General features: G+C 59.9%; 1 protein-coding gene across 1 annotated transcript in view; it reads left to right on the top strand.

The window, feature by feature from the left end:
- Positions 1–3,103: 3,103 nt before the first annotated feature.
- RASGRF1 (Ras protein specific guanine nucleotide releasing factor 1) overlaps positions 3,104–22,215 on the top strand; it is a 107,315-nt gene continuing 88,203 nt past the window's right edge. The window contains exon 1 of the mRNA XM_075896777.2: positions 3,104–3,504. Coding sequence (XP_075752892.1) covers positions 3,229–3,504 — 276 coding nt within the window. The 5' untranslated portion in view covers positions 3,104–3,228. The remainder of the gene's footprint in view (positions 3,505–22,215) is intronic.

Genomic DNA, 22,215 nt, shown 5'->3' with positions numbered 1-22,215 from the left:
TTTCTATTTTCCTCACTAGGATTTGACTTCCACTTTTTAAAAGATGTCTTTTTTATCTGTCACTGCTTTTTTTACTTGGTCGTTAAGCCAAAGTGGTACTTTTTTGGTTCTCTTACTGTGTTTTTAAATTTGGGGTATACATTTAAGTTGGGCCTCTATTATCGTGTCTTTGAAAAGTGTCCGTGCAGCTTGCAGAGATTTTACTTTTGTCACTGTGCCTTTTAATTTCTGTTTAACCTCCTCTTTTTTGTGTAGTTCTTCTTTCTGAAATTAAATGCAGCAGTGTTGGGCTGCTGAGGTGTTTTTCCTACCACAGGGATGTTACATTTTATTACATTATAGTCACTATTTCCAAGCAGTCCAGTTATATTTACCTCTTGAACCAGATCCTGCGCTCCACTTAGCAGTAAATCAAGAATAGTCTCTCCTCTTGTGGGTTCTAGAACCAGATACTCCAAGAAGCATTTACAGCATCGAGAAATTGTTTCTCTGCATCCCATCCTGAGGTGATGTGTGCCCCGTCAATACGGGGATAGTTGAAATCCCCCACTATTATCGAGTTTTTAAATTTGATAGCCTCTCAAATCTACCTTAGCATTTCATAGTCACTATCACTGTCCTGATCAGGTGGTCGATAATAGATTCCTACTGCTATATTCTTATTATTGGAGCATGGAATTACTACCCATAGAGATTCTGTGGAACATTTTGGCTCATTTAAGATTTTTACTTCATTTGATTCTACATTTTCTTTCATGTATAGTGCCACTCCCCCACCAGCACGACCTGCTCTGGCTTTCCAATATATTTTGTGCCCTGGTATGACTGTGTCCCATTCATTGTCCTCATTCTATCAGGTTTCTGTGATGCCAATATGTATCAATATCCTCCTTTAAAATGAGGCACTCTAGTTCGCCCATCTTATTATTTTGGCTTCTGGCATTTGTGTATGCACTTTAAAAATGTCTCACTATTTATCTGTCTGCCATTTCCTGATGCGGTAGACTCTTTCATTTGATTGTGTCTCATCTGATCTGACCCATACGTCCATCCTCTCCTCCTGACTAGAACAGGGAGAATCTCTAACAGACCCTCCCCTAAGAGATGTCTCTGTCCAATCCATGTGCTCCTCTGCACCCATCGGCTTTCCCCCAGCCCTTAGTTTAAAAACTGCTCTACGACCTTGCTCTATGAGAAATAAGATATGTTTGGGCACCGGTATGGAAATCCCAGGCACTGTCCTTAGACTGTTGTCGTGAGGCAACAGAGAGATTGGAAAGTAGAGAGAGAGAGAGAGAGAGAGAGGTTTCCATTCAAATCCTTGGAAACGGAGAAGAAAGGAACACTTGTTCTGGAAGAAAACTCCTTTTATTATGGCTTATAGCAAGCATGTAAGTCGGAGCTCTCAGTAATATGCCCTGGCATCACCCCCAGCCCCTCTGGGCACTAAGGAAGAGCCTCTCGGACCTTGTAGCTTGGGCCCGGTTCTCCTGCTGGGCTGGAAGCGGATCCACAGGAGGGCCCAGGGTCCCAGTGGTGTCAGGCTGGAGTGAGGAAGAGCAGAGGCAGGCCAGTTCCTCCCCAGCTGGGATTCAGCCTGAGTCCAAAGAAGACAAGAGAGGGGACAGCAAACAGGCCCCAGCTTCCGGGGTGGTGGATGATTCCTCTGCAGGCAGCCTGTCTGGACACATGGATGTCCCCTTGGCTGACACATGGGACCAGTCCTTGGGCCGCAGCAAGGGGACACACCGCCGGCCACGGGGGCAGGAGTTGGGTGAATTGTGGCTGCCTGCCTGGAACCAAAGAGATACAGGTAAATGCTGGAGAGCGCCTGGACGGGTGAGGCCCTGGGCCCAGCCCCGGCTGTGGGAAGGGGCATGTCCCCGCTGGCTCCCCCAGCCGTGTCCCTGCAGTCTACATGTGCTGGCCAAAGCCCCACCTCCACCCGGCAGGCCCAACCCGTCAAAGGCCCCGCCAGGGATTCCCACCCCTCCGGGGCTGGCCAGGAAGAGCGGGGTCCGGCTCACCGTCCCATCCCACTGGCTCCTGGGTCTGCAAATGTGCATGACCGCCTGTTCGCCATGCCATGCCGCCGTGTTACCATGGCAATGGGTGACCTCATTCAAATCTTTGGAGGCCTTCCAACATTTCCAGTCTGACTGTGGCAGCTCAGCACCCGGTTCCTGCCTCCCTGCCTGCTGCGGGGAGCTCGGTCCCCCCCTTTCCTCCTGCCCATCTGCGCTGGGTTTCAGGCTGCGGTGCCCATGTGGCGCCAGGACCCCCGGGGGTGCCACTGCGCTCCCAGAGCTGGCATGTTCCCACGGTAGCCACGCGAGCCGGGCCACGGTTTGGTGCCCCGCTGGCGCAGAGAGGGACGGGAAACCCCTCCCCACTGCTCCCTCTGCCCCTGCTCGCCTGGCTGCTCCTGCCACTGGCTTCCAGCCCCAAGGCCCGCAGGCCCCGAGGAAGGACTGGCGGGGCACCGCAAGCCCAAGGGGAATCCCCCGCCTGGCCCGGCTGGGCTCCCACACCTGGGCGCTGGGGCTGGCGCCAAGGGGGCCAGGCCCTGGGGAGGGGCTGTCCCGGTTTGGAGCCTCGGGCTGGTCTCGCTTGAGCCCAGACTCCGAGGCGCCCGGCGGGCCCCCGAGGAGACTGATCCCCGCTCGCTCCGGTGGAGAAGCGGTTCCTCCAGCCAGGCGTCCCCCCCCCCCGTGTAAACACAGGCCGGGCGGCGTTTAGTGGGGCCAGCCGGGGTGCGGGGAGAGTGCCCGACCGGGGAGGGGGGCCCCCTGCGGAGCCGCAGCCCCTGTGCCTGGCTGCGCACCACGGCCGGGGCTCCGCGCCCCGCCTGCGAGAGGAGACGCCGCAGCCCCCGAGCAATCCCGGGCGCGCGTGTAGGCGAGGAGAGGCTAAAAATAGCGCGCGGGGCTGCGCGCCGCGCTCCGGCTCCCGGGGCCAGGCAGGTGCGCAGCGCGCGGCCCGGCCCGGCCCGGCGCGGCTGCCCCAGCTCGGCGCGGCTCTGTCCATGGTGCTGCTCTTGGCTCGGCTCGGCTCGCGTCACATGACTCCCCGCTGGCAGGAGCCGGGCTCCCGCATCCAGCCGCGCGGGGACGCGTCGGGCAGGGGCTGCTCCCCAGCGCGCCGCGGGCTCTGCAGCATGAGCCGGCGGCCGGGGCCGGGCGCTGCGAGCCGGGGCCAGCAGCGGCGGCCCGGGGCCCGCTGAGCGCCATGCAGAAGGGCATGCGGCTGAACGACGGGCACGCCGCCTACCTGGGGCAGCTGGCGAAGAAGGAGGGCAGCCGGCGCGGGTACCTGAGCAAGCGCAGCTGGGACAGCCCGAAATGGCAGAGCCGCTGGTTCGCGCTGCTGCAGAACATGCTCTTCTGCTTCGAGAGCGACTCCAGCTCCCGGCCCGCCGGCCTCTACCTGCTGGAGGGCAGCGTCTGCGACCGGGCGCCCTCGCCCAAGCCCTGCCTCTCGGCCAAGGACTCGCTGGAGAAGCAGGTCGGTGCCGCGCGGGGAGCCCTGGCGCGGCCGCTCTCGGGGGCACCCTCCGCCTTCGCCCGGCCCCGCACAGGGCGAGGGGGCCGCGCCGCTGCGGGGATGGGGGGCCCCGGGAGGGACGAGCCAGGGTCGGGGGGTCGCAGGGGCCGGCGGCCCCGAGTCCTGGAATCTCGGGTGTGCAACAGTGTGCGCGCGTGTGCCACAGTGCGCGTGCCAGGCGGCCTGTGGTGTGGGCTAGTGCGCGCGCGTGCAAGGCAGTGCGGGTGTGCAACAGTGCGCGCGCGTGCCAGGCAGCCCGTGGGGTGAGGTAGTGCGCGCGCGAGCCGTGCAGTGCGGGTGTGCAGCACCGGCTGCGAATGGGTTGCGGTAGAGCGTTTGGAGCCTGCTGTGTGTGCGCGCGTGCAACAGCGTGTGTCTGTGCGCGGTGGCGCGTGCGCGCGCAATCCATTGCGCGTGCAACACTGTGGCTAGCTGTGCAGGGCCAGGGGTGCGAGAGTGCACGCCGGGCCGGCCAACCCCCGGGGCGCAGCCGCCGCCAGGTAGCGCGGGGCGGGCTGCAAACGCACCCGAGGGCCGGGGGCGCTCGGGGCCTGGGGCTCCCCGCCGAGCGGCTCCCTCCGGGACGGGCCCGCAGCCGCGTTTAATTGGGCGGGGCCCGGCAACGCACCGGCGCCCTGGCGCTCTGCAGCCGCGGCCCCTCCGCCCCCGCCGCCAAATCCGCGCCCGCGGCCAGGCCCGCCACGAGGCCCTGCGCGGAGGCCGGAGGAGAGTCCCTGAGCCTTGGGCTGCCTTGGGCCAGGTGGGTGAACCCAGGCAGGGGGGCCGGGGGGAGCAAGTGTGGGGGGGACTTTCCAGAGGGCCCGGGTAAAGCTCCTAGGAGTGTGGGCTGGAAAAGCGCCACCGGGGCACCCCACGGGTGCTGCTGCGGGTGCAAGATTGTTCCTTCCCCTTTGTCTTTGGGTAGCTGGCAGCGAGGCAGGGCCTGCTTCCAGGTGGGCCGGCCGGAGCCGAGGCTGGTTTCCCTGGGCCCTTGCCCTGGGCCCCTCTGTTGGTGGGGAAGCCATCCCGGAGTGTGACGTGAGCTATAAGGCTCCCAAAGAGAATGGTCCAGATCTGACAGATGCCAGCCTTTGAACGATCAGGCCCATGGTGTTCCGCACGCCAGCTCTGTCCCCGTGTAACACACCAGCAGGCTCCAGCCAGGTTTTTCTAACACAAGTAGCTGCCTGGCGCCTTGGAGGTCGAAGGCTCTCACATTCCGTGTTTCCGTTGTGCCCTTTGGATGCCATCTGCCCAAATGAATGTCTCAAAGTAGGGGTGACTGGGTTAGTCTGTAACTTGAAAAACAAGCAGCCTTGTGGCACCTTAGAGACTAACAAAAATATATCGGATCATGAGCTTCCGTGGGCAAAACCTGCTTCCTCACACGAGCTGGAGTGGAACTAACAGAATCCGCGGTATATATATAATTGCAAAAGCAGGTAAAACCTGTCAGTTGTAGGATCAGTGTTAATGAAGCTAATTGAATCAGGCTGGATGTGTCCCATTCATAGCTTTTGATGCGAAAATGTGACTATCAAAGGCAGGGGAAATTGGCTTTGTAGTGCATTAACAGGTTCATATGTTTATTCAAGCCCAGAGAGACAGTGTCAAACATGCAAATGACTCCTCTTCTCCAGTACAGTCTCTCTCTCTAATTGGGTGGTAACGTTCCTTTGGAGAAGGAGGGCTATTTTTAAACCCATTACTGAGTGTCCCGGCAGGTTAAAATGTCCCCTAGAGGTTTGTGTGTTACCGTTCCCAATGTCTGACTTGTGTCCCTTTATCCTTTGACGCAGACTGTCCGGTTGGGCCAATGTACGTGGCAGGGGTGTTGCTGGCACGTGAGGGCAGAGATCACATTGGTGGAGGTGCAGTTGTGGTGGCTGATGTGGCTGGCTCCTGGGATGGTGTCGTGTGTGTAGATGTGTGGGCAGAGACGTTGGTGCAAACTCGACAGTGCTTTCAAGCCGGCGAGTGCTAATCCACGTCCCGAATGGCCCAGCCCGGCTGTGCTCTGTTGCGTAGAGCGCAGCTGCTCTATGGCGGCTTTCGTGGCTGGGATCGTGGCTTTGAAGGGAAACTGCTCAGGAAGCCGAGCTGGCGACTGTGCCACCAGGCCTGGCAGACGCCTCCAGATGGGTCACGTCTCTTCACTTCTGTGGCCTGTGTCACTGCGATCCCAGCGGGTCGAGTCCCCCAGTTCTTCCAGTGCTCGCCCTGGGGCCCAGCTCCTTGGAAGCAGCGAGCCCTGCGCTAGCTGCAGGGTCGGGTAACCCAGGGCCTGATGTGAAAGGTGACGTTCTGGTGGAACAATCAGCGTGTGCCTGTTAAATGGTCTCCAGATGGATCCGGACTGCACGGCCCTGAGAAAACAGCCACAGCCACATGCTCAGGCTAGGGCGCAGCCTGGCAGAAGCCTTTCCGGCGTGGGCAGGGGGTCACATTGCCGTGCAGCCATGGGGCCACAGGGCTGAGCGAAAGGGGACCTGTTCTTTTCCAAGATGTGGTTAGAAGGGGAGGAGGCTGCCATTGGAGGGGCCTGGCTTACGTGTGTCTAGGCTGCACGTCAGTGGGATTTTCACACTGCCGTGCCGAGTGCAGCAGCCCGCATCCCTTTAGACGGTAACTTTACAGTTATTCCTGCCCCCTTCCCCAGAGCTGGCAGGCTGCATTATCACCGCTTGGGTTCGTACGGAGCCGCTAAGCGCTGATGCAGAAATGTCAACATCTCTGCAGACTGGAAAATGCACCTAGAAAAACTGTCCTCGAGGTAAAAAGCAAATTGTCATCCCAGGCCTGCTGGAGCTGCAGCCCGAGTAAATACTTAGGAGTCGATGAAGCACCAGTGACTTACCCTGGTTTCTGATCTGGCTCTTAATTCCAGATAATGTGATAAGACAAACAATTCTATAAAACTCCTCAAGCAGCTGAATGCCTACTGCTTTGGAAATTAATGAATGAGCCCTTCGGAGGAGGTAAATGGCAGCATCCTTGCGTTCCGGCCCTGCAGTATGTTCTGGGAGAGACAGTGGAGGAAGAAAATGGCTAGCAAGGTTTGAGGTTTGCAGCTCCTAAAAAGGCCAGGTTCGGAAGGCTGCAAGATGAAGGCAGCATTTCCTTCCCGCACCCCTGCGCAGAACTGGATTCCAGGGACGCAGGCCTCCCCTTCCTGTCTAATCAGAGCGCCATGAAGCTAATTTGAAAGGAAAGGCGCAGGAGACTTTTCCAGCGTTCGAAATGGTTGTTTTCAGTTGCAGCAGGGCAGTGCGGGAGACGGACGTTCTGCTGCACAAAGGATTTCGAGATGTGGCTCCATTCTGCATCCTCGTGTAAGCAAATATTTCAGAATTCTTCAGGCAGGAGAATTGTGAGAAGACACTCCCGGCTGTGGGTCACTCGTGTCTGGTTTGAGACAATCCTAGCGTGTTTTCCTGTTGACTTTTATTTGGATAGTATACTCTATGATAACAAGGGTTAGAATACACTATCAATGACCAGAGAAAGTGATTTCGCAATGAAACATCAAGATGTTTTACTCTGAAAATGCCCAAATGACCGGTGTGAATTTCCACCCAATTTCCCCCCCCCTAAACAAAATCCCCATGAAATTGATGGGATTTGTGTTTTGATTCCTACGGGACTGGGCATTCTAGCAGACTCTGGTCCCATCCACATTTCTCTGCCCAGCTCGAGCTCTTGCACGCCTCCCCGCAGTCGCTGAGCCCCCGGGCCCTTCCCTCCGTGCCCCGTGCCGGAGTGGCAGTCTGCTTGTGAGTCGGGGAGCTTTTGGTAGAAGCTGGCCTGCTCTCTCGGTCCGAGGGCAGCGAGGTGAGGTCCTGGACTGGGCCAGCTGTCTGCCACGCTCCATCTCCAGCGATCGCTCTGTCATCGCTGGGCCCCCTGCTGCGGCAGAGGCTGCCTCGGGGCAGATGGCTCAGAGCCCTTCGTCTGCCCCGGACCCCTGGCGTGCAGGGAGGTGCCTTCCCCCAAACGCTGGGAGTGTGGCCCAAAGCCAGTCTGGCGTTTCCCGAGGCAGATCCGTGCAGAGCCAGCTCGGCTGGGCTTACGCCTGCTTTGGGCAGGGTGGGCCAGGGCCCGGAATAGGTTTAGGTGGGGTCTCTAGAGAACCCTGGGGAAGCAGAGTCGATTCCTGCTGTTCCTCTCGCCTGGCTTTACCCTGAGCGCTCACGGGAGAGGCCCCGGGGCAGGGTGTGTATTTGGGGTGGCACTAGGGCTCGTGGTGGCTTAAGGGCGGCGTTTGTCAGAGTGCGGGAGGGGCTGGGCGCCACTGCCGAGGGGTATCTGTGTCACGGGGCGAGAGGAGGGACCAGAAAGGGGTCTGAGCCTGCAGCTGGGGCACTGCTGGGCTGTCTGCACGGGGCCCGGCCCGGCCTGCACCACTCGGCAGCAATCGGTCTGCTTGCCGGCTCTCTTTGCACACGAAAAGCATCTAAAGTCGTATAATTGATTCTCTCCGTGGGAACCCTAACACAATAACCGGTGGGGCAGGGCTGCGTTTGTAGCCGAAAGCCAGATTTATGGCCGTTTACAACCAGCCCCTTGGATCCAGAGCCACACTGCTGGTAGGGGAACTCCAGCAAATGGGTGGGGATATTTCTGAGCTGGGTAATGCAGTTTGCTAACTACTGTAATTTACCACAAGCAATCAGGGGCACATTTTTCAAAACACTGACATAGGAAAGGACTCAAATGCGCCTTGATCAATACAGTTCCCTGGTGCACATCATCAGAAACGCAAATCACATTTTAATTAAAATAGTCTCTTGCAGACAGAAGTCCCCTGTCTGTCACTTGCAGCTCCAAGAATATTTGTTCATGGCACAATCAATATTAGACACTCAAATACCCCCGAGCCCTGAGCCAAGTGCAGATGTTACCAGCTTCCTGCTCGTTTGCCAGCCAATATTATGGGCCACATTCTCCACTGGCGGAAATAGCCACACGCCTGCTGACTTCACTTAGGGCGCGTCTACACTAGGAAACAATTTCAAAATAACTAAAATTGATGTAATAACTCCCGAAACAACCACATCGAACTAGCATGTTCCCGCTACAGGGAGGCCTCGAAATGCATCCAAGGCAGGGTCCGTTAACGTGGACGTGCTACCTCGACGTAGCGCCCCAGGAAGCGCTCGGGAGTCATTAGTTAGAATGACTCTGGGGAGTCCTTATTTCGCAATAGCGGCACTGGAGCGCCCGCACTCCCGCTAGTTCGGAATCTGCGTTATTCCCCGAGGAAAGCGGGAGGGCAGATTTTGAAAGAAGCAGTCCGCTATTTTGAAATAACGGGCTTGGTAGTGTGGACGTGCCGCTTATTAATTCGACCGAGGGGGGTTATTTCGAAATAAAGTCCTAGTGTAGACCGGCGTTTAGAGTAGCCGGGAATCAGGCCTTATATGTCGGCCATGCCAGTAATATCCATCGCTAAACTGTTAGTTTGTTTAATTACTTACTCTCTGTTGCTATTAACTTGGGGTAAAAAATCCATTACGTGAAACCCCATCCCCACTGAAATCAGTGGGCAAAACTCTCAGCCTGCTCTACACGAAAGGGGAAAGTCGACGTACGCAACACAGTTCCAACCATGTTAATTACATTGCTGGAGTCGACTTATCTTCTCTCGTGTTTTGGCGCCATCCATGCAGTGGGTGGTGTTTCTCTCACTCCTCGCCGCCGGGTGCGCCCTCTCGGATCGAATGAGCAGGTCTTCATTAGACCCGCTGATTCGAACCCCGGAAGCTCTACTGCGGCAGCATCAGTCTTCCGCGTAGTAGAACCAAGCCCCCAGTGACTTCAGCAGGGCCTGAATTTCACCTCTTGGGTCTTTTCTGCTTTGGACACTGGGGAATCTTACAACTTGGGCTCGGCTCGGCTCACGGCCTCCTGCCTGTCTCTGCCGCACGAGAGGGTGAGATTCTGCTCTCCCAGCTGTGAAAAGCCATCGGCCATTTCTCTGTTCACACACCACTATTGGCCTCTCCTTCTGGCACGGGGAGAGCATCGTGGTCGGAGCAGAGGCCGAGGGTCAGGAACACAACGGTGTGGATCTCAGCTCTGACCCAGGCAGCGAGGTTGTTTTGATCAAGGATACTACCCTCCGAGAGGCTCTGGGAGACAGACCCATAGTCTCCTATAGACAACCACCTAACCTAAGGATGATTCTTACCAACAACCACAGGACATACCACACTAATACCAACCCTGGAACTTTCCCTTGCAACAAACCCCAGTGCGAGTTTTGTCCACATATTCACTTTGCTGTCACCATTATTGGACCTAACCATGTCAGTTACAAGATCAAGAACACATATTCCTGCACATCCAGAAATATAATTTATGCCATCTGTGACGGCACGTTGGGGGTTCCCCGTCTCCTGCACCCCGAAATGGCACAAACAGACTGCACCAGCCAGTGGAATTGAGGGTGGTTTATTGCTCCTCCAGCACAGCGCAGCACAGATGTAATCTGGTCACAGGAACTGGGCTAGGATGCCTCAGGCCCCCTTGAGATGGGGGAGACTGGGCCCCTAAACTCCAGCTCCTCTCCCTAGGCTGTCTCATCCATGCCCTCCGACAGCCAGCAACCAACTCCCTAACTTCCAGCCCTGCCCCCCAGCCAAGGCAGCATTCCACCTTCCTTTGTTCCTCTCCATGGGGGGTGTCTGGCCACTGGTTTGCATAGTGACTCATCCTGTTTTGCTGGGTCGTGGTACCCACAGCAGCCAGTGGGGGTTCCCCCAGAGCCAGCAGCATAGAAACCAGCCAGGTACCCCCACTACGTCACAGTTCTCCCCCCTCCGAGAGCGAACTGAGCAGGGTCACTCCGCTCGTGACCTAGGGAAGTTCGGGTCCTCTGCGTGGGAACCCGCCCTGGGGACATGGGTGCTCCCCTTGACTCGGGCCGGCCGTGGCGAGGCCCCACATGAATTGGCTTCCCTCTGTCCACTCGCCGACCCGCTCCAGGGTGACTGGCCCAGGCCTGTCCTCGGGGGTCACACCCACCCTTCCGCTGGCCTTGATCTCTCGCCAGGGTCTCTCGGGCCGGGGCCATGAGCCCAGCGAGCCTTCTCTGGACAGCCAGGGCGGCTTCCACCCCCGATGCTCCATCCAGGGAGGACTTCCCCTCCCATAACTCTCTCAGCAAGCCCAGAGGGTCCTCTATCTGGGGTAGAGACCCCCAAGCCGCGTTCCTCCTGTCTTGGGCCTTCCCGCCCCTCTGGCAGGAGTCACAGGACCGGCAGTACCGCTGCACGGCTGTAAAGATTCCCGGCCAATAGAAGTGCTGGAGCAGCCTCAGCCGGGTGCTCCGGATCCCCCGGTGGCCCCCAACGGGGACATCGTGGGCCAAATACAGCAGCTTGAGGCGATACTTTCGGGGGACGACCAGCTGCCGCTCTACCCTCCATGCCCTCGCCTTCCTGGGGGGGAGCCACTCACGGAACAGGAGCCCACGCTCCCGCAGGAATCTCTCCTGGCCACCTCTCCCCCGGGGCTGAGCTGCACGGAGGCCAGCCTGGTCCCTCAGCCTCTGCAAGGAGGGGTCTGCCTGCACCTCAGCCTGGAATTCAGCTGCTGAGGCAGGGATCGGGACCTGTCCCCCACCTCTGCCTAGGTCCGGAGTCCCAGCCTGGCTGGACCCCGTGTCCACTGGGATGGGACCCTGAGGACGCTGCCAGGAGTCCTTCCCTGGACCCACGTTGTCAGCCCCCCGCTGGCTCTGGCTCCGGGTAGTGACTAGAGCCCGCTGGGATTCATGGGGCCACTCCTCTAGGTCGTTCCCCATCAGCACCTCGGTGGGCAAGTGCGGGTGCACCCCCACTTCCTTGAGGCCCTCCTTCGCCCCCCATTTCAGATGCACCCTGGCTACAGGCACCTTAAACGGGGACCCGTCTATGCCCTTCAGGGTCAGCTGCGCGTGGGGTAGTATCCGCTCCTGGGCCACTATGTCAGATCGGGCCAGAGTCACCTCCGCCCCCGTGTCCCAGAAGCCCGTCACCTTCCTACCATCCACCTCCAGGGGTATGAGGCACTCGCTCCGCAGGGGCCGTCCTGCCCCCACCCGGTACACGGAGGAATCCGCCTCCTGAGAATCAGACCTCCCAGGGGAGGTGCACTGAGCATCCTTCCCCTCTCTCTGAGCTGAGGTTTGCCTGCCAGCCCCTGCCTCTGGGGCAGCCTGCCCTTCCTCCCGCCCCAGCCAGTTAACCCTGGACAGTCCCCGGTCCTGGGACCTGGTGCACTGAGCCCTCTTGTGGCCTTTTTGCCCACAGCGATGGCAAGTTAGGCTTTGGGCTGTCTCTGTCCAGGCCCTGGCTGGTTCTCTGGGGCGCAGACGACCTGTTCCTTGGTCTCGCCCCGTAGTTGACTCCCTCCGTCGCTCAGCCGAGATCCGGTCTCTGCGCGGTTCCCTTTCTCTCCGGGACTCCCGTTCACACCCGGACCGGCTCTCCGTGAACTCATCCGCCAGTCTCCCGGCCTCCTGGGGGTTCTCTGGTCTCCGGTCCTTGAGCCACAGCCTCAGTTTGGGTGGGCACGCTTCATAGAACTGCTCCATCATGACCAGCTTGAGCAGCTCCTCTGCGGTCTGGGCTCCAACTCCAGACACCCACTTGCGGCAGTATTGCGCCAGGCGGGAGGCCAGGTCCACATAGGTCTCCCGTGGCCCTTTCTGTACCCCCCGGAACTTCTTCCTGTATATCTCGGGGGTCAGCCCGAACTTGTGCAGCAGGGCCTCCTTGACTCGGTTGTAATCCCCGGGCTGTAGGTCCTCCAGCTGACTGAGCACTCCGGCCGCCTCCTGGCTCAGTGCGGGGATGAGCTCCTGCAGCCAGTCAGCTGGGGGAACCCGTTGCAGTCCACAGGCCCTCTCAAAGGCACTGAGGAACCCGTCTATGTCACCCATGTCCTTCAATTGGGCCACCACGAGCCCCTCCAAGTGGCTGGCAGCCCTGGGACCTTGGGGCCCATCCGCACTTGGCGCAGCCGGTGCCCCGCCGGTTCTCCGCTCTGCCATGGCCAGCTCATGCTGTCGCTGCCTCTCTCGATCTTGGCGCTCCCTCTCTCGATCTTGGCGCTCCCTCTCTCGGTCCTGGCGGTCCCTCTCTCGGTCCTCTACTTCCAATTCCCTGATCCGCAGCTGGATCTCCAGCCGCCGCAGCTCCGCTGGGCTGGCCCCTGCCCTAGATGGGCTACTTGCAGGCCTCCCGGGAGACGCTGTCTCATCTCTCCGTTGGGTTCCAGCGCTCCTCCCCCTCTCTGAGCCTGACACACTCTCAGGGGGGGTCTGGCTGCTTCCCCTGGGGACAAGATCCTGGCCCTGTGGCTGGTCATTCTCTTCCAGCTGGGTAATCAGCTGGGCCTTGGTTGCTTTCCGCACAGGCAAGCCCCTCTCTCTGCACAGCCCCACCAGCTCTGCCTTCAAGAGTCGGGCGTAGGCCATCTGCCCGCTGGGCCCCTCGGTGCAGACTCACCAGTCTAGTGCTGCAGCGCCCCACGATTCCCAGGAACCGCTTCGCTCTGTCTCCAGCACGCCTGGCTCCAGGGCTCTTGCTTCTACTGCGCCTTGTCGCTTGCCGCTGGGAGCTTCATCCACGGGGTGCAGTGCATCCCACTTCTGACACCAGTGTGACGGCACGTTGGGGGTTCCCCGTCTCCTGCACCCCGAAATGGCACAAACAGACTGCACCAGCCAGTGGAATTGAGGGTGGTTTATTGCTCCTCCAGCACAGCGCAGCACAGATGTAATCTGGTCACAGGAACTGGGCTAGGATGCCTCAGGCCCCCTTGAGATGGGGGAGACTGGGCCCCTAAACTCCAGCTCCTCTCCCTAGGCTGTCTCATCCATGCCCTCCGACAGCCAGCAACCAACTCCCTAACTTCCAGCCCTGCCCCCCAGCCAAGGCAGCATTCCACCTTCCTTTGTTCCTCTCCATGGGGGGTGTCTGGCCACTGGTTTGCATAGTGACTCATCCTGTTTTGCTGGGTCGTGGTACCCACAGCAGCCAGTGGGGGTTCCCCCAGAGCCAGCAGCATAGAAACCAGCCAGGTACCCCCACTACGTCACACCATCATGTGCCGACAGTGTCCGTCTGCTATGTACATTGGACAAACGTCTCAGACACTTCACCAAAGAATCAATGACCACAAATCAGACATCAGGCAGTTTCACAAAGAAAAAACAGTTTCTTCTCATTTCAACCAGACTGGGCATTGTCTCAAGGACCTAACCACATGTATCTTACTTCAAAGAGACTTTAACACCAGAGAACAAAGGGAAGCCTCAGAACTGTCATTCATGCTTAAATTTAACACTTTACAAATGGGCCTTAACAAAGATGCTAATTACCTTACCCATTACAAAGATAGCTTCCCCAATTATCACCCCTAATATCATTATCTCATAGACACTAACCTCCCCTCCCCATCCCCCTTCTGTTCTAAAATCTAATTTGTCAATTTTATGTATGTTCGCTTTTTTTTAATTGTATCACTTTGTTATATATGGTCGTGCCAATTTTCTTCCACAATTTGATCTGAGGGAGTGGGTCTGGCCCACGAAAGCTCATCACCTAATAAACCATCTTGTTAGTCTTTCAAGTGCTGCATAGTCCTGTCTTTTGTTTGGACAAGTCTCTTCGTCTTCTTGTTTTGTGCTTACAGCCGGAAAACGGGGACTTTTCCAGAGTGCCCCAGTGACATTGGTAGCTACAGAATTCCTCTGGCAGGCACCAAGGTGCTTCTGGAAATGTTAGCAGCCGTTCAGAACAAGTCTCCATCCCTGGAGTTTCAAACGGATCCCTACATCCTTCCAGGAGTGCAGGGATTTTGTACAGGCGTTCAGAGTGTGCTGCTTACCCTGGAGCTGAGGGAAGGCAAGATAAAGCTGTTAAAGTGACGTGGTGACCAACCAACCGAGACTGTTCCTGGCTGCGTGACCAGAACCCTTCTCGGAAGGATGAAGGGGAAGGTTTTCTTGATTGCATGATGAACGCAAGGTTCCGAACGCCGCAGCGAGGCCCCTCGTGTAGCCTGAGTTTCAGAAATGTGGGGGCGTCTGATCTGCTTGGGTTTTGTGGGGTTTTTTAAAACAAAATTGTAATAAGCATTTTTGTCAAAATAATTGAAATCCTTCTCAAGCCGTTTATGGAAATGTTTCATTTACTAAAGACTAGATTTTTCCGTACAACTTGGCTTTGGATAAAAAACTATGGTTTTGATTTTTAAAAAGTCCATAAAAATTGGGGGAAAAAGAGTGAGAATGTTTGAACAAGTCAACAGGTTGGGAGGGTTATTTTCAAAAGTAAGACTGTTGTGGGAAAAGGCTGTTTTCTAACCAAGAGGCCCTTTTGTTCAGAACATTTTCATCTCTTCTCACGGGAGGCTGTGGAATCTCCATCGGGAGATATTTAAGTGCAGGCTAGAGACACATCTATCAGGGATGGTCTAGAGCAGGGTTTCCCAAGCTATGGGTCAAGGCCCAAACATGGGGCGCCATTACATTTCCAAAGGGCTGCCAAGTGTCTCCCCAGGTGGCTTCCCATCCACATTTTTGAATTGCCCTGGGTCACCAAGTCTTCTTGAATTTTCAAAATGGGTCCCCATCTGGAAAAGGCTGGGAACCGCTGGTCTAGATGGTGCTTGACCTGCCGTGAGGGCAGGGGACCGGACTCGATGACCTCTCCAGGTCCCTTCTAGGATTCTCTGGAGCCGGCGGCTGTTCCCACTGACGTCAGGCTTGGAAACGTTGGCCCGACCCTCCATCCCTAACTGCGCACACTTGAAAGCTTTGAACTGAAAACGTTGTCCAGGCTTACCCAGCATCAGCTGGAACTCCGCCTCAAGCCAGCTGCGTGTTAGAGGCTCGCCCGCGTCCAGAGGAAACGGAGCGCTGAGCAGATTACACCTTTCAAGTACAAAGCCGCCGATTTGCCTGCGTGGTCGGGAGGCCTGGCCCTCTGGTCCACCCATCCACCGCTCACCTGAGAGCCCTCTGCAGCCTGCCAAAGACCCGGCTTGGTGCGGGAAAGAGCCCTTCCCTGGCTAGCACAGCCCCGGACCGCCCCGGACCGCCGATTCCTCGGGAAGAGGCTGAGATGTCACCATCAGAACATGAATATGCAAATTGTGACCGAGCTGTGGCTGCCAAACTCTGCCCGGCATGGGGACTGCAGAGAAGAGACGTTTCTTCCAGTAACAGTTTCGGAAGAACAAGGGCCGTGGATATTACACGCTTAAGAACACAAGAGCGGCCAGACTGGGTCAGACCAGGGTCCATCCAGCCCTGTGTCCTGTCTGCAGTGGCCAGTGGGAGGGAACAGAGCACGTGATCCCTCCCGTCACCCCCCTTCAGACAGACAGAGGCCAGGGTCACCATCCCTACGCAGCCTGGCTAGTACCATTGATGGACCTACCCGCCATGGACTGATCCTCCCTCCCAGCTCCCAGGCGGCTGGAAGTCTGTTTCACTTGGGCTCTCGTGTCAGTGCAGGGCTCCCTGCGTGGGTAGGTTTACAAGTCGACATTCCCGTGGGCCTGATCCGAGAGATGCAGGGTTGGGCTTTTCCATTCCGTTGCTCCCTCCGTGCTGCGCCTTGGAGGGGGCAAACCCATCCCCCAGCACTCCTGCCGTGAGTGCTCCAGCACGGCCCGGCCGGTGGAAAGCCCCGGGGCATTGGCACTCTGCCCGAGAACAGAGCAAGTCTGGGAATGCGGGCGCGCGCCAGCAGCCGGAAAACAAAGCGAAATGCTGGTCCCTGCCCGAAGCAAAGGAACCAGTTGGGGTGAAACTCCCAGTGACCGAGTCCCATCAAGTCTGCACCCTACTGACACCCCAACAGGCTGGCATGGAGCAGGAGCGGTGCCGAGCCCCGGACTGGAGCCGGGAGGGGCTTTGAATCCAGCCCCAGGTCGACACTGGCCACGAGTTGCCGTGGCCAGAGCTGGTGCCCTGCTGCCCAGGGACTTGTACCCCATGCTGGCGGAAGCACATGGCAACTGGCGCCCTTGCTGGCCAGGGAACCCTGGGACGTGGCCACGTGTCCTCTAGGAAAGTAATTGCTGAAAATCAGAATGAAACGAGAACGGGGGCAGGGCCGGTAAACACGCGTCCACCAGAGATGGAGGGTGGATGATGAAGTCCCCCTCCCGCACCTCGGGGACAGCGTGGGGGGGGGGTGTTCGCTCTGTGGTGGGTGATTCCTGCTGTCCTGTGCTGTCCTGTGCTAACTTTGTGTAGGTGCGTGCCTCAGTTTCCCTGGGCACTGCACCGGGTTCCGGCGGGGGATGGGAATGCTGGGTGTGGCTCTCACCGAGGGGAAGGCTGCCCCCTCTCAGCACGTCCACAAGGATCGCTCAGGCTGTCCCGTAACCTGCGCCGGAGGGGGGGGGGGGGGGAGCAGCCCGGGAATCTGAACAAGGTGGGGGTGGGGCTGCCTGCAGGCGGGGGGACGAGTCGCTGGGGGTGTGAGGATGTGGGAGGGGAGGGTGCGGGGGAGGGGCCCAGGCGCTGGACCCTGCCCCCACATGGGATTGTCCTGGCTCTTGTAACAAGTCTGCGCTGCGCTGCGTCCCTGTCAGCGAATCAACCTTCTCTTCTACCTGCCGCCTGAGAGTCTCCTCTGGCTGCAGATGGGGTGCAGGGCCCGGCGACTCCCCCGCACTCGGTGCCAGCCTCGCAGAGCAGGTCCCCCTGGCTGGGCATTTCTCCGCTCCCAGGAGCGTGTCTGCGGCCCGCCTGCGTGGGCAGATCCCCCCGGAACGGTACTTTGTGGCCTTGAGCCGGGGCCGCGTTTCTGAACCCCAGAGAGCCTGGGCAGGGTCTACTGCGAGCGCTCCAGGGCCACGGGCCCCACGCTGGCGCTCTGCAGGGTGGAGGGGACGGGGCCTCCGGATACGTGGGCCCAGCCTCTCCAGGGGCCCGTCTGTGGAAGCCGGGGCAGGGCCAGGGCAGAAGAACTGAAACATGCTCCCTGGAAGGTGCTGCAGGGTCCTTCTGCCGGGGGAGGGGTCTGACTCGAGGCTTTTGCTGACTCCACGGTGCAGCCACAGCTGTGACAAGGGAAGGGGGGAGCGGCTGGAGGAGCAGCCCGGAGATCTACGCGGGAGCCGGGCTATATTTAGATGGGACGCCCTCCGTGGCGCTCGCCGGGAACGTGGCGCCCTTGCGGCCGGGCACGCTGTCCTTGAGGGGTGCGCTGGGGAGGACCAGGGAGGTTTGCGTCTCCAGGGAGGGCAACAAATCCCGCTTGAGTAAGCGCAGTTAGCTTAGAACAGCCGGGCCCCCGACCCACGGCTCCTGCTGTTCGGTCACAGGGCTGGGCCCAGGACTGACGCCCTACAGCTCTCGGGCACCTTAGGAGGCTGTGAGCTGGGATATTCAAAGCAGTCCGGAGAGGCGGCGGGTGCAGGGGTGTCAGTGCTGGACACGAGGGAGGGAGCGCACTGCCGACCGGTGCAGTCTCACGGCCGTGGTGCAAGGGGCCGGATGCAGGGGTGTCAGTGCTGGACACGAGGGAGGGAGCGCACTGCCGACCGGTGCAGTCTCACGGCCGTGGTGCGAGGGGCCGGGTGCAGGGGCGTCAATGCTGGACACGAGGGAGGGAGCGCACTGCCGACCGGTGCAGTCTCACGGCCGTGGTGCGAGGGGCCGGGTGCAGGGGTGTCAGTGCTGGACACGAGGGAGGGAGCGCACTGCCGACCGGTGCAGTCTCACGGCCGTGGTGCAAGGGGCCGGATGCAGGGGTGTCAGTGCTGGACACGAGGGAGGGAGCGCACTGCCGACCGGTGCAGTCTCACGGCCGTGGTGCGAGGGGCCGGGTGCAGGGGCGTCAATGCTGGACACGAGGGAGGGAGCGCACTGCCGACCGGTGCAGCCTCACTGCCGTGGTGCAAGGGGCCGGATGCAGGGGTGTCAGTGCTGGACACGAGGGAGGGAGCGCACTGCCGACCGGTGCAGCCTCACGGCCGTGGTGCAAGGGGCCGGGTGCAGGGGCGTCAGTGCTGGACACGAGGGAGGGAGCGCACTGCCGACCGGTGCAGCCTCACGGCCGTGGTGCGAGGAGCCGGGTGCAGGGGCGTCAGTGCTGGACACGAGGGAGGGAGCGCACTGCCGACCGGTGCAGTCTCACGGCCGTGGTGCGAGGGGCCGGGTGCAGGGGTGTCAATGCTGGACACGAGGGAGGGAGCGCACTGCCGACCGGTGCAGTCTCACGGCCGTGGTGCAAGGGGCCCGGTGCAGGGGTGTCAGTGCTGGACACGAGGGAGGGAGCGCACTGCCGACCGGTGCAGTCTCACAGCCGTGGTGCAAGGGGCCCGGTGCAGGGGTGTCAATGCTGGACACGAGGGAGGGAGCGCACTGCCGACCGGTGCAGTCTCACGGCCGTGGTGCGAGGGTCCGGATGCAGGGGTGTCAGTGCTGGACACGAGGGAGGGAGTGCACTGCCGACCGGTGCAGTCTCACTGCCGTGGTGCGAGGGGCCAGGTGCAGGGGTGTCAGTGCTGGACACGAGGGAGGGAGCGCACTGCCGACCGGTGCAGTCTCACAGCCGTGGTGCAAGGGGCCCGGTGCAGGGGTGTCAGTGCTGGACACGAGGGAGGGAGCGCACTGCCGACCGGTGCAGCCTCACGGCCGTGGTGCAAGGGGCCGGGTGCAGGGGCGTCAGTGCTGGACACGAGGGAGGGAGCGCACTGCCGACCGGTGCAGCCTCACGGCCGTGGTGCGAGGAGCCGGGTGCAGGGGCGTCAGTGCTGGACACGAGGGAGGGAGCGCACTGCCGACCGGTGCAGTCTCACGGCCGTGGTGCGAGGGGCCGGGTGCAGGGGTGTCAATGCTGGACACGAGGGAGGGAGCGCACTGCCGACCGGTGCAGTCTCACGGCCGTGGTGCAAGGGGCCCGGTGCAGGGGTGTCAGTGCTGGACACGAGGGAGGGAGCGCACTGCCGACCGGTGCAGTCTCACAGCCGTGGTGCAAGGGGCCCGGTGCAGGGGTGTCAATGCTGGACACGAGGGAGGGAGCGCACTGCCGACCGGTGCAGTCTCACGGCCGTGGTGCGAGGGTCCGGATGCAGGGGTGTCAGTGCTGGACACGAGGGAGGGAGTGCACTGCCGACCGGTGCAGTCTCACTGCCGTGGTGCAAGGGGCCCGGTGCAGGGGTGTCAGTGCTCGACACGAGGGAGGGAGCGCACTGCCGACCGGTGCAGTCTCACTGCCGTGGTGCGAGGGGCCAGGTGCAGGGGTGTCAGTGCTGGACACGAGGGAGGGAGTGCACTGCCGACCGGTGCAGCCTCACGGCCGTGGGTGGTGATGTCCACTCAGGAGCGGCGGCCTCCCACCTAGCCGGACGGGCAGCCAGGCCTTTCCAGGGACCGGTAGTGATGTGACCGACCCGTGGTTCCGTGCGCCATGTGGTTTGTCTCCACCAGCTCTGCTCCCTCGGTCCCCCAGTCTGGGGCAGGGAGGTGCGGCCGGCGTGCGGCGTGTCCGCGCAGGGCCCTGCTCGGTGACCTGGGCTGCTTCCACGCGGCTTTGCTCCCAGCCGGCTCTTTGCCATTGCTCGGCCCTGAGGGAGCCCGTCTCTGCGTTACGCCGAGGCACTGACCAAGCTACCGGCCGTCTAGCCACGCGGGCTGCAGCGCCCCCTGGCAGAGCGTGGCCCCGAGACTGCCCCGCTACTGGCTGGTGCAGCCGCTCGAGGGCGTCCGAGTCCCGCCGGCGCGTCTGACGGGGCCGACACGTTTCCCTGCCACAGAAGTTCTGGGGCTTGGTTTGGTGCGGAGTGGGGCAGTAGAAAAGTACATTTGAAACCCCAGAATGTCCCGGGTGCAAAGGAAGCCCCCGAAGCTGGGGCATGCCAGAGGTAAGCCGTCCGTGCGCCCGTAGTGCTGGGTTTGACGGTCCGGGTGTGGAAATTCTCCAGTACCCGGCGGTGCGTGGCCGAGGGCTGGCTTTGTGCAGCTATTGTAATAAGACATCACAGGGAGCCTGATTGAAATCTTCGACACTGGGAGGCTAGTGACCAAAATGGTAAGCCCGGGGCTGTCCGGTTAGAGGTCAAACCTGATCAAATTACCCCTTGAATCTCATGTGGCCAGAGGCACTGGGGGACGTGTTTGCCGCTCTTACGTGTTTGTTGTGGGAGTTGTGTGTGTTGACCCCGTCGAGCAATTTGGTCCCAAGCATGTTAGGGCTTCATCCAACGCCTGTTTGCATCCCCGGGGTTAGCGCTGATGGGAATGGGTGTTGGATCTTCGCCTAAGGGCGCGTCTACACTAGGAAACGAGTTTGAAAGAACTGAAATGGATGGAATAACTCCCGAAATAAGAAAATTGAACTAGCGTCCCTCACTACGGGGAAGCCTCGAAATGCATCCGAGGCAGGCTCTGTCCGTGTGGACGTGCTACCGCGACTTACAGCCCCAGGAAGCGCTGGGAGTCGTTCGTTCGAATGACTCTGGGGAGTGGTTATTTCGAAATAGTGGCACTGGAGCGCCCGCACCCCCGCTATTTCGGAGTAACGATTTCGGGCTGCGCGTTACTCCCTGAGGAAAGCAGGAGGACAGCGTGTGGCCGCTCCGCTCATTAATTCGACCCCGGGGGTTATTTCGAAATGAACCCTGGTGCAGACCAGAGCTAAGTGGCACATTAACCTGAGTGTAACTCCCCGCCGAGGAGCAAGGAGTCCAGGCCGTACCTGCAGCCGGGCGCTGTGTCCGGGAAGCAGTGACTCTGAGAAGGATCTAGGGGACCAGTGAGGGCGAGCGCCCAGGGGAGGGCGCAGAAAGAGGGGGGGCGTGAGCAGAAGAAAGGGGGTGGCTCCGTATCAGGCCTGGATGCCGTGTCCGCGTGTCACGAACGGGAGGGAGCGGGAAGGAGCCTCACCGGCCTTTTCTCCAGCCGCGCAGGGCGTGACAGCGAGGGAGGCCGGAGCGGGGCCTGCGTCGCTGGTCAGAGGCAGGCTTGGCTACGGCGTCCAGGCTCCACCCCAGAGGACGCGGGGCGCGAACGGGCCTGGCAGAAGGGGGCCGAACGAGAGGCAACGTCTGGCCGATGAAGCTGGACAAATTCCCAGTGTGTGAGGCGCGACATTGAACAGCGAGGGGAGGAAGCGACTCCCGGGGTCTCTAGCCCTGTCTTCACATCCGGACAGGCCACCAGTTCAGGGGCCGCTTTAGCCCGGGGAGGGTGTGGCTTGGCTCCCATCGGGGTGGGTGTGATGGCGTGTTGGGGGTCCCCCGTCTCCTGCACCCCGAAATGGCACAAACAGACTGCACCAGCCGGTGGAATAGAGGAAGTTTATTGCCTCTCCAGGATACAGCACAGCACAGATGGAATCTGGTCACAGAGCTGGGCTAGGCTGCCTCAGGCCCCCTTGAGATGGGGGAGACTGGGCCCCTAAATTCCAGCCCCTTTCCCTAGGCTGTCTCCTCCATGCTCCCAGACAGCAACTAACTCACTCTCCTCCAGCCCTGCCCCCCAGCCAGGGCAGCATCCACCTTCCTTTGCTCCTCTCCATGGGGGGTGACTCGTCAGACAGGTTGAGACCTTCTTTGCATAATGACTCATGGCCTGTGCTTCTGGGTCGCGGTTCCCACGGCAGCCAGTGGGGTTACCACAGACTCATAGAAACCAGCAAGTTCCCCCCCACTACGTCA

This window comes from Pelodiscus sinensis, chromosome 14 (assembly GCF_052426305.1).
Source record: "Pelodiscus sinensis isolate ZL-2025 chromosome 14, ASM5242630v1, whole genome shotgun sequence".
NCBI lineage: Eukaryota > Metazoa > Chordata > Testudines > Trionychidae > Pelodiscus > Pelodiscus sinensis.
Note: the sequence above shows the minus strand (reverse complement) of the source record. Positions and strands in the feature narration are given on the sequence as shown.